Source organism: Microchirus variegatus, assembly GCF_963457635.1.
Source record: "Microchirus variegatus genome assembly, chromosome: 16".
NCBI lineage: Eukaryota > Metazoa > Chordata > Actinopteri > Pleuronectiformes > Soleidae > Microchirus > Microchirus variegatus.
In genome coordinates, this window is record NC_139817.1 from 17,323,299 (window position 1) to 17,335,979 (window position 12,681).

The 12,681-nt window shown below is 41.3% G+C and overlaps 1 protein-coding gene across 3 annotated transcripts in view; it reads right to left on the reverse strand.

The window, feature by feature from the left end:
- The window catches only part of lrsam1 (leucine rich repeat and sterile alpha motif containing 1), a 101,820-nt gene that overhangs the window by 42,920 nt on the left and 46,219 nt on the right, over window positions 1-12,681 (reverse strand). For all 3 annotated transcript variants that reach the window (XM_083903187.1, XM_083903188.1, XM_083903186.1), the window contains 4 exons: window positions 2,978-3,046; window positions 2,805-2,889; window positions 2,576-2,697; window positions 1,357-1,447 (listed from right to left, as the gene is read on the reverse strand). In XM_083903187.1, coding sequence (XP_083759313.1) covers window positions 1,357-1,447; window positions 2,576-2,697; window positions 2,805-2,889; window positions 2,978-3,046 — 367 coding nt within the window. The remainder of the gene's footprint in view (window positions 1-1,356; window positions 1,448-2,575; window positions 2,698-2,804; window positions 2,890-2,977; window positions 3,047-12,681) is intronic.

A 12,681-nucleotide genomic window follows, 5' to 3' on the forward strand; every position in this document is an offset into this window, starting at 1 on the left:
TGCACATATATAAGCATAACTTTTTGGTTTGTTATAAACGTCATAGATGTAGTTATTATGATACTGCATATTTATGAATAATCATAACTATGGGCTTAAAATAACATTAAACACAACAGAAAGGTGCAATGAATGTACACACACGCAAGGTATTTATGTTAAATCAATATATAGGCTACGAAAGCTCAGGATACAGAATGGCATGTATACTTTTATAATAGGAATATTTCTAATATAATAAAATAATTTGAATGATTACATGTTTAGTTTAAACAAGTAATAATTCAAATTATTGGATTATAATAGTAATATTCCTATTAAAATAATTTGAATTATTACTTGTTTAGTTTAAAAGAGTAATACTGCTCTCTCACATACGCACCCCACTATAAGATGAATCTGAACTGATATAGCTGTTTTAAGCCTGGATACTCTCTCTTGATATGGTCGTTAACGATTACTAGAAACCATACCTATTATACAAATGAATGTCAGTCAAATGTTGTTTATGTTCTGTCTGTTTTGTATTACTTTAATTGTTTAATGCTACACACCTAGACACTGTCACTGTTAATGTTGTCTGTGCATCTCTTTCTCTCTCTCTGTTCATATCCATTTAGGATCGATTCCTAATTTCCACTGAAAATGATTTATATGATGTTTGTATATCGCTAAAGCCAAATGCAATACCTCGTTTATGAAGCCCTAAAGTTTCAAAAAAACAGTTCAGCCACTGCTGAGAATGCTGGGTAAAACTATTGTATTCTCGGGCTCTGCAAGCTGTCTGAAAAAGCCAGGTAACGCTATGTAAAAAACTGGGAGGCACATAGAAAGTGTTGTAATTCCTACACCATTCACTTGATTTGGATGTAAATGCCCTCAAATTAAAGCTGAAAGTGTGCAGTTAAAGCACATTTTGTTCGTTTCATTTCAAATCCATTGTAGTGGTGCATAGAGCCAAAATAAAGAGAATTGTATGGATGTCCAAATGTTTATGGACCTAACTGTATCCCCATCAGTTAGGCTATCCAGTTAGTTTTAAAATGGTTATGCTTTGCTACTTTAAACTAACTTATAATGGATCACATATTAAGTCTAAAATGACATACAAAAAGATAGATACATATAATTATATATGTGTTTATTTGTGTATTTTTAATAGATACAATATAAGTCTATCTATCCACAGTCCTGCAGCCCATAAGCTGTGATTCATTTTGTTTAATACTTTTTTTTCCAAAAAGCATAGCATATTTACTATGGCTTCAAATGGCAGCTATTTGTCTGAACACGAGTCCCAAAGGCCTTGGGTCAGGTATCCACAATCTGTGTTTGTATGTGTGTATAAATGCTCACCTGTGCATAGGAAGCGTTGGATGCTCTCTGTGCCCTCTGCACACACCGCTGCAGGGGGGTAGGTCATCTTAGCAGCATCAAGTGTTAAGCTCTGTCACAACACACACAAAAGGACCATGTCAACACTTGACCTATAGCTAAACTTCACCCTCTTATTTCACTCAGATAAACAGCCCATGCAAGTAATTATATCAGACAATGTTGTGGCAAACAGTAAAGGTACAACAAGAATAATGTTCATCCTTTTTTAAATTAAAGTAAACCCTTTGAAGCAAAAGTACAGAAATACATAGTAGGGTTAGGTGGAAATACACAATAGGGTTGGGTGATTGGACAAATATATCCGGTATTCAAGATTGGGTTTGGGTTAGGTTACAGTTTTTCCATATTGCATTACCCTAATACCAGTCAAACTACTAGCTAGGGCTTGGCGATATATAAAAAATTTAACATTATCAAAATTTACGACGATAATCGACATCATTTTGCCCATGTCGATATACTCAATAATTTAAAATAAATAAATAAATAAATAAAAGTAGTTTTTGTCTGTGTGTATATGTAGGCTGGCTACCGATATGTTCCTTTCCCTTTAAGACGCTCGGCTGTGTACAGCGTGTGTAGTCGCGTGACTCCACGCCCTCTGTAACAAGAAAGGAAAGAGACGGTGAGGAAAGATGAAGCGGCTGACGCTGCGGGTGCAGTAGCAGTTTTGCCAATTTGCCGACTTTGTCGCTAAATCTGGCGACTTTCCAACTCATCCTAGCGACTTTTCTTGGCAAAAGCGACTTGTGACAAATCTCCCGACTTTTGAGGTGTTTGGAAACTCATGTGAAAGCATGTATCCCTCTGCAGTTACTGTGCTCAACAAGCAGTGGGTGCTGCCGGGATCCCAGCCCCCTCCCAAAGCATTCACAGGCAGTCAGTCTCTGTAGTCAGAGCAGAGAGGAGACCCTCTGGCTTACAGTACGCAGTGTAAATGTAAATTTTTCTTCACGTCACGGTGCACATACTTATATCAGGCAAATTGTAAATTATGCAAATTAGGCGATGAAGTCATCTAGCGACTTCAAACTCATCGTTCATTTATCGTCATCGAGGTGAGCTGCTCAATATATCGTGATATTGATTTGAGGCCATATTGCCCAGCCCTACTACTAGCTACTAGTCACAGGTCAATTATCAAGAGCTTTCTGAATAAGTATCCATGGACACAAACCTCTAGGGTACGGATGTAGGACAATGATTTGGGGAGCTGAAGAATGTTGTTATCACTCAGGTCCAGGGTGCGCAAGCTCTTCAAAGTGCTGACTGATGACGGCAGGTCGCTGAGATGGTTACCTATTACATATACAATGAATTTAGATTGAAATGAGATCACCACTGTAATTTTCCTTGCAAGAGGACAGACAGGTGTTCTCTCACTCATGCGTAAACAGGCAGCATACCCTTCAAATTAAGTGTCTGCAGAAGCTGCAGATCCCCAATTGAATTTGGAAGGGTCTTTAAACGGTTCTTCTCCACATTCAGAATCTGACAGGATGTAAAATAGACACAACCCTACGATGAGTATCATTGAAATTATCACTCTGTACCATGAGTCAAGTTCAGAAGGGTTCACCTGTAGTGATCTCAGCTTTCCGATGTCTTCTGGGAGTGAAATTATCTTATTCTCATGCAAATCCAAAACCTTTGGAGGCACACAGGCAGATTCACTCAGGATTAGGATTATTTGGAAAATTGGAAACTTTACAAGGGAATTAACAGGAGTTAATGAGAATAAACTGGACATTTTCAAAATTGAAAACTTAAATATAGTTGGTGAATAATATAAAACAATCAGTTGAATATAACTGCTATTCCTCAATCACAGACACATAGCAAACTATTAACTGCAGTCACATGACATCACAGATGATTTCGATAAACCTGAACTATTGAAGCCACATGTGAGCCCTAACCCAATGTTGTTTTGATGAATGACATTATGAGGTTATATTTATGAGATTATATTTGATCTATGCTGTCTAAGTTTATCTAGCAACAGTTACAAAATCAAAATGTATTACAGTGGCTAACTAGATGATAAACCAAATATGCTAAATGTAAGCTACTTGCCACATGATAAGCTAGCCTTGTAGAACCTGATAATGTAATAATTCCCCAATATTGTAATAACTTGACAGCAGACCACCCATTTCTTGGGTTCAAGTGGTGATACGGTGTAAGCAACGCAGGCTCGTGAGCTCTAGCACCACCAGGTCAAAGTTGGACATGGATGAATGTTCGTTAACTTTTTGACCTGTTCATCCATTTTTCACAAACAATGTATCACTGGAAACCTTGGGCCAAGCCTAGTTCAACACATCCTTAATGTCTGCCATATTGGATTTTCTGCCATCTTTGATTTGATCACCTTTAAAAGGCTTCTCTTGTCACACATTTTGTGTAATATTCTCGAAACATTGTTCAGATGATCTTCCGACCATGACACACATATGCATTCAACATTACATAGAAATTTAAAGGTATTTGGCTGTGACAGTCAATCAAACATGACGTTGAGGTCACCAAACAGGAAATAAGCCAATTTCTCAGCAACCCTTTAACATATGTGGCCAGCCATGGCAAACCGGTCACAAGTCTACTGAGGGACATTTTGAGTTATTTACAGATTCTGTAAGTGTGATTTCGAAGCTTACCAACAATATCCAACACATGCAAATCGGATAATAGTTGAAGAATATATGGTCATTTGAATGTAGGCACTCTCTGCTGTGAACAGGTCTGTCGCCAGGCGGCTCAGGTTTTTCTAGACGGCTTATTGTTGTGACCACCACCCCCGTCCTAAACATTAGCGCAAGCTCGTTCGCACTGCATGCACGCACACACACGCTTGGACACGCACAGCCACTGGAGAGAACTGCTGTTGTCACCATGTAGGCTAACGTTACAGGTGACTGACCACACACTCATCCTATAAACCAGTCTTTGAGCACCACGGACAGCAGCTGAAGCTCCATAGTTACCTTACCGACCCACCCTCACCTATTCCATTCACAAAAAAGGCCGGTGTCTCGTCCTCCGCAATGCGCGCACCATCATGTGAGAGCGCAGAGAGCGTGGACAGCAGGCTCACCTTTTCGTGCACAGCTTCTTTAACCTCGTTGGTCGTGAACTTTACGTGTTTGTGACACTTCAACATTTTTTAATCTTATTTTTTTTGACGAGGTGTGCATGTGTCGATTGTCGACCGATTTGTCGACAAAAAAGTCCCATCTCTATACAATACATTAAAAAAACTGGACATAATATCCTCTTAAGATTTGAAATGAAATAATTTCACAGTATCAATTACACAGTCAATACTTCATACACAAAGCCGTGTCATTTACACATGATTCAAGCACATCAGCACATGTTTGTGCCAGCCCTGGAGCTAGTGCACAATGCAGCCACATAACATTCTGAAACACACTGGATTATTAAAGCGGACCTAGACCGGAAGTTCCTATTATCGCTGTTTTTTTCGTGTGTATCTGCGTCATTACCTTGTTTATGAAGCCCTGAAGGTTCGAAACAAACAGTTCAGTCATTGCTGAGAACGTTGTGTTTTATTGTAATCTCGGGGCTCAACGAGATCACTGAAAATCCCGTAATAGTTACGTAAGCAGCGGTTCTCCTGAACAACCGATCGTCCTGCTCCGGGCGGTAGTCCGGGCACATCCGGTTACGTACATTGAACCGCAGAAGAAGAATAACGTCCGTTCTGGAGGTGTTTCACGAGCAACAGTGTCTTCTGACTCTAGGTCTGACTCCGGTTTAAAGTCATAAAAGGGACTGCTGCGGGGAGTCGTGACGAAGCTATTTTTAAACACTGTTAAAACAATGTTTTGATAATGAGGAGCAGTGCATCCGCCGTTCCAGAGGGGGGCGATGCGCTTCTGAGAACGGATGTGCTGGATAGTACTGGCCAATCACAAGACTCTGTCTTCTGGGGGTGAAAGTTCACTCTGAACTCTCGCAGCAGAAAAGCACTGTCAGAAAAGAGGATTTCTATCGGCTAGTTCACAGCAACTAGGAGGTTTTTGACCATAAAAACAAGTTACTAACTAACATTTATGTGCAACAGGACCACTCTATGTGACCTTTAATGAGGGAATAGCCCACAATTGTCCATGAAATAGCTTTTCAGTCAATTGTCCAATTACTTTTGGTCCCCTAAAAAGTGGGAGGCACATATAGAAAGTGTTGTAATTCCTACACCGTTCACTTGATTTGGATGTACATACCCTCAAATTAAAGCTGAAAGTGTGCAGTTAAAGCACATCTTATTTGTTTCATTTCAAATCCATTGTAGTAGTGTATAGAGCCAAAATAAAGAGAACTGTGTCAATGTCCAAATATTTATGGACATAACTGTAATCCGAACGGCCGAACTCATCTGAACTCATCCGAAAGGCCGAACTCATGAATTGTGGGTAATCCGAACCGCCGAAATCAGCCAAACTCATCCGAACGGCCGAACTCGTGAATTGTTGGTAATCCCAACGGCCAAACTCATCCGACGGCCGAACTCGTGAATTGTGGGTAATCCGAACGGCCGAACTCATCCGAACGGCCAAACTCATGAATTGTGGGTAATCTGATCGGCCAAACTCATCCGAACGGCCGAACTCGTTAATTGTGGGTAATCCGAACGGCAGAACTCAGCCGAACTCATCCGAATGGCCAAACTCGTGAATTTTGGGTAATCCGAACGCCGAACTCGTGAATTGTGGGTAATGACATAACAACAACAACATGGCGGATATGGCGGAGGAACTGTTGAGTTGGCGGAGAAGAAAACAGCGGACTGGAGGTTGTTTTTCGACTCAGCTACGGTGAGTTTATTTCCAGTATATTTTCATACAATTTGTAGCAGATTTCAATTTGCACCAGAATACACTAGAACTTCAGGTGACATGTATGAAAAGTAGCACCTTTGTTTGATCAAACTACTCATGTCCATGGTTTGATAAAAGGTTTCAAGGAAATTTCACGTGTTAGACCTGTCTTTGTTTTGTCCATTCCACCTTTGTCCATCACCTAAGGTTGATTAAAAAAGAGAAGAGAAGGTGATAAAAACCACTTTGTGCATAATTTGACACAATAGACAGTTAGCACACTCAAGTTCTAACCAGTTCTAGGATGTGACCTCTCCGGCTGACTCGGCTGGCCTATTCTAATGAGGGGGGGGGGTATCATTTGAGCTTTACTTTTGTAATAAACATTTTATATTTTTCCTTGTTGCTGCTCAGTTGGAGGATAAAGGAGAAGGCAAAGGGCAGTCCGAACTGGCTCCATTGGTGAGTGAGAGAGACCCGGCTCCATTGGTGAGTGAGAGAGACCGGTTTAGTCTGGTGGTGAAGAAACTACCGCTCCATTGAACAGGGAAGTAAATGACATAAATAAGCTGTATGATACCAATGGGATTGTCAAAGAAACATTCCTGGAAACTTTACCAGATGACTGCACTTACAAAATCACAAGTCTTCAGGGCACATCCTCCAGGTTTAAGGCCAGTGTCTCAACACCAGACCTGACTACTGACAACTACAAAGACTGGTTAGTTGAATATGATGCCCTCAACAACACCTGCCTGAGGACAAAAACATGTGGCTATTTGGTGCAGAACTACTACCGATGCCAGCACAACACAAGGCGGTAGAGTCCAAGTAAAGACCCACAGCGCAGGCTAAAGTGGGAATCCTACAGCAAGGGTCAATAATACGAACTGTCCCTTCCAGCTAGCGCTGAAGATTTCAACTGACAACTGCACTACGATTGTCATTCAGTGGGACCACAACCATTCGTTTGGTACATTGGAAGCTTCAAATTTCAAAGATCTGTCCCCACAAACATTGGAGAAAGTTAATCAACTGTATAAGTTAGGCCATACACCAGCAACAACTAGACAGCAGTTCTTGACAGATCTAAAAGCTGACTGTAAAGATGATATAACTTATCATAAAAGAAAGGAAGAGCGGTCAATCATGCCAAGGAAGAGAGACTTCAACCATCTCTATACACAGTTCGGCAAGCAGAACTATGGTGGGAAAGGCAGCCAGATGTTCACCAAGCTGGTGGAAAAACTTGAAACGTATCAAGAACAGCATCCAGAGGCAAGCACCAAGCACCAAATCTATGAGGGAGACGGTAAACCACTCATAATTGGGCTGGTAACTCCATTAATGAAGAGGGTTCATAAAGAAGTCCCTCAATCAGGAGAACTTGTTTTTGTGGATGTGACATCTAATACTGAAGAACACAACTTGAAGGTATTCATGTTATGCACTCATCATGTGGCTGGTGCATTGCCATTGGGGATTTTAATCACCAGTGATGAGAAAGAGAGTACTTTAAGTAAGGGTACACTTACATACCATGCAGTGAGTGGCTGGTTCCCTACCCTACTCCTACAAAGTAGGTAAAAGTAACAAAGTAACATTATAACATGTTGGAGGCTTGGGGAGCAATCTAATCATTACAATGTTTCAACCTATTTCAAGATGGGGGATGATAAGTTGAATACTAAGCTCAAATGTTTTGGTGAGAAAATTAAGTTAATACTGATCTTACAGTGAAGCCAAATAAACCCAATTAGCAAGGGCAGAATGCAGACAAAATCAACAAATTAGCTAATGGCTAAGATAAAGTTATATCATTCACTGGGATATGAGAAATATATATACAAACTTTCGTCTGTCTGCAGGCAAGTTTTTCCACATTTTCCCGACTACTGTGGAAACTTGTCCAATTCTCACCCCCTCTCCAAGCTCTTTCATGACATCTGGCTGTAGAACATAATGCGAACAGGGTGAGAAGGTGAGATAAATCTTCCATCATAAATAACAAAGGAGCAACCATGATAATGTGTTGTCCTGACCTCTGGTGTCAAAGACATTACTAGTATATTTCAAGGTAAAATATATGTAGCCCGAATTGCTAGTTTGTTCTGGTAAAATATGTATATCAAATATGCAGCAGTGTAACTTATTTAGGACAACTTGTCATAGTATGAAAATTATGCTGAAAATTAAACTCACAGCAACTGAGTGGAAGTAAGTATTCCATCTCGTTGGCTTCTTGATAGACTGAGAGGGTTCTGTCGCTCTTCAGACTGCCTCTCCCTCACAGGTCTCCAAATGATCTGTAACTTCTCCGTCCATGTTTTGTCATTACCCACAATTCACGAGTTCAGCCGTTCGGATTACCCACAATTCACGAGTTTGGCCGTTCGGATGAGTTCGGCTGAGTTCGGCCGTTCGGATTACCCACAATTCACGAGTTCGGCCGCTTGGATGAGTTTGGCCGTTCGGATGAGTTTGGCCGTTCGGATTACCCACAATTCACGAGTTCAGCCGTTCGGATGAGTTCGGCCATTCGGATTACCCACAATTCACCCATTCGGATTACCCACAATTCACGAGTTTCGGCCGTTCGGATGAGTTCGGCCGTTTGGATTATATGGCGACGACCATTTCAAATGGCAACAACCGTTTACGAGACGGAAATCTGCATCGCTGCCACTCTAAACAATGTGAGCATTTCCACCGGGCGCGCCGTGGCTTCTTGTGTAAATACGGGTGGCGTTCCACGCAGAAATTCGGGGTAATCCCGTATCTCATCTCATAGCCATAATGCATTAATCTAGACCGTTTCTTCCTATTTGGTTTGGTACCTTTCACACCAGAGGAGCCGTACCAAAGTAGAGCAGATAAAGCACCAAATGAACCGTTCCGAGACTTGCCTGAAGGGGTGGTCTCGGACCGGTTGATTTGGTGCGCACCAAAGTACCGAGATTACATTCACACTAGGGGTGGGAAAAATAATCGATTCTTCGATGCATCGCGATTTTCTCTAGAACGATTCCGAATCGATGCGGATAAGTTAATAATCGGAATTTTAAAAAATTTAATTACTTCGCCTGCTGCAACATTCTGTTCGCTTTGCTCGCTGCAGAGCCAGGGTTTCCCCCAGAGTATTATAATCCTAGCGGGCTGCCAGGCTTTACTTGCCCTCCCGCCAGGCTTTGCGTTGCTTGTTTATTTATTTAAAATATATTTTTTTATACACCTCGGCTTTTTCTATACCGGGGAACAAGAGCACACGTGCCCCCATGTAATCTGCGCAGCGCACGCTTGTCCAGCTGCCGATTGAAACCCAAGTCACAGTATCAAGTGCGTCATTATTATGGTTACATTGTTCTTGTCAATAAAGATATTATATTTATGGATGCACCGATAATTCGGCGGTCGAAACACAGCTACAACACGGTGGAACAGCACCTGTTAAACGCTGGAAAGTCTCTGCGCAAAAGCGAAACTTGGCTGCGTGCGGCACAGATTATGAACTCCGCGACATTCACTTCACACCAGAGAACATTCTCTCTCTTTGAGCAGTTAATAAAAGACATCAGATCATCTGATGCATCTGTTATTCCTGTAATTGCAGCGTTAAAGCGTCTTCTTTCACAAAGATTAAGACCACAGAGTGAAAACGATGAAAAGTGTGCTCTACTCTTCAGAGTCTGTCACCACATTTAACTCAGATCACCTGCACTTCATCGCGACAGTACTCCATCCTCATCATAAAGATCGTTATTTTTATGTGGGGATAAAACACATAGAGAAATGATCCAGTCTGCTTTAGACATGAAATGAGCACTTGGAGACGCAGAGGAGCGACGAATGGCGCAGGAGAGGGAGAAGAGAACAGCGCAGGGGCGGTGCGCAGAAATAAAAGGGCCGTTTGTCTGCACCAGATGAGGCAGATGAGGGGGCACTACCACTTTTATATTTATGTTGTTTTATTTTACTTTTAAATGAGTAGCAAAGTATTAAAGTAAAAAATTGTTCGATCGATAATCGGTTTAGAATGGAATCATTGACCTCTGAATCGTAATCGAATCAAATCGTGAGGTGCCAAGAGATTCCCACCCCTAATTCACACCTCAACAAACAAACCAAACCAAGGGACCAAACACTGTAGGTGTGAAAGCACCCTAAGTGACTTTCACCTGCGTGACGTCTTGCACATTAAATCCACCGTTTTTGAGCCATAACTGGACTACACACTGCAGTCAAGATCTCAGTATCACTGTTTAGTCCTCTGAGGTAAATACATTCTAAAATCTTGATTAATTGATTTTTCCTGATAATCAAAACCGCAGTTTTGAATTTAGAAGTTCACAGTGAGCATTTAATAGTAAATAATAGGTAATGTTTCAAATGACATTCGATATGTTTAATATTTGCTAAAGTGTTTTTTTTTCAGACAGACTTTTTCTTAATTCTATGTGGTCTTGAAATACAAAAGGCAGAGTGATTTTGGTAAAATATTGAAAATGAAAAAAAAAGTTAAGGATGTCATTTTCCATTAAAAATTCATAAAATAGATCATTTAATGTTTTTGGTTCAAAGAATGCCAGTCTGAATGGTTGGTCTTGTGATTCAACTTAGTAATTGGTGAGAAAATATTAAAACAAATGATCAATTATTTTAATAATTCATTTTGTTATTAATTTTCTTAAAAACGGGGCACCACTCCTCAAGGCGAGGAGAATGACAGAGAAACCTCTGTCAAACCTTCAAGTGTCTCTCGACTATCAGTTATCACTAATTAATAATAAGTAAATTAGTATTAATTAATAATTAACAAGAAATGTGTGAGATAGTACACTGGCTTCTTTCATCAATTACCCTTTGTCACAAACAAGCAAGCACAAAAGACAGAAACAGTACTTTTAAAATAAAGGTTTAACGTGCAGAAAAGGGGCATGGATATGTGCAGAAGTATGTGTGTGTGTGTGTGTGTCACTTTGGCAGCTGGTAACAGCGTGGGAAACAGGAAGTAAACAAACAAAGCCAAAAGGTAAACAAGAAGGAGGGGTCTCTGACGTGACGGTTGTCACGGCGACGCTCCTCCCATTTCCGGTTTAACAAAGGTGGCTGCTACGTCACGTAAAAATGGCGTCACTCGCGGTTACCAAGAGGCAGCACGAGATGGCGCTTGTGCTCTGATTTCGCCACTCAGCTCTTCCGTCTTTCTGTGAATCTGCAGTTTTACTAGTTTTATTAAGGCTTCTTATACGATCGCCGCTGCGTGCAAAGCAAAAGGCACAAAGAATAATAAACAATCAAACAGGTGTGCGGGCGGCGCCGCGATTCAGCTCACAAATACTATTCTAAACAAGTTACAGCGTGTGTGAGACGCACACGGTGGCGATGAAAGAAAATAAAAGCACATAAACATAAAAAACACAATGAAACTACCGGGTGTGCACTACCCGTGTTCAATAATAAGCTCTTAAGTTATTTTGCCCAGACACAATCGCTTACTATGAGTCGTCTTCTGACGAGTAAGGGGGGGGGGGGGGGGTCCTGGTATCGCTTCATGCGATTCATATCCGTCCTTCGGTCAGTACCGGTATCGGAGAAGAGAGCGGGCGTCTCGTTGCGCGGCTCTGAAGCTGTGTAATACGTGGTCCACTGACTCACGACAGGGACAGCTGGTCGACGGTAATTTAGGAGCACGGTCACCTCTTCTGCAGGTATTGCAAGGAATAACTCGCAGGGAGTTATTCACTGAGTCTCTGATCAAAAATAAAAAGGGGAAAAACCAACAAAACACAGAAGTCTGCTCACGCTAACAACCGGTTCGAAGAGGCCGAACTCTGGGGGTTCGTTCAGTTTTGTTACCTTTGCCTCGGGGGCGGGGCATCCCGTGATGTCCACCAATGGGTCAGTAGCTGCCTGTTGTTGACGTCATCTGCCGCACTGGTTTGTGGGGAATGAGTCCATCACAGCTGGACGCCTTGGGGGGATGGCCTCTCTTTCTTTGTTCTCAACCATGAGGCCTTTTATGACCCCAAACTTTTCACCAGGCTTTATGACTTCCCAGTAGGCTAGGCCCAACAGTTGGCCCCCACACATTTTCACCTTACCAAATCTGGCCCTCTTTGCAAAGTATTTAGACACCCCTGTGTTAAAGGGTTGTTGCGAAATTGGCTTACTTCCTGTTTGGCAACCTCAACATGGCAGAAAATACAATATGGTTGAAAAAGACATTAAGGATGTGTTGAACTCAGCTTGGCCAAAGAGTTCCAGTGATACAATGTTTGTGAAAAACTTTCATTTTGTGAATGTAAAATTATTTATTTTATTTTATAATGTACCATTTGGACAACTGCATGTCAAATCAAAAAGGGGACATGTCTGGCATGTAATTTAAAGTAAATTATCAATTGACAAAAAGCGGACCTAGACCGGGAAGTTCCAATTA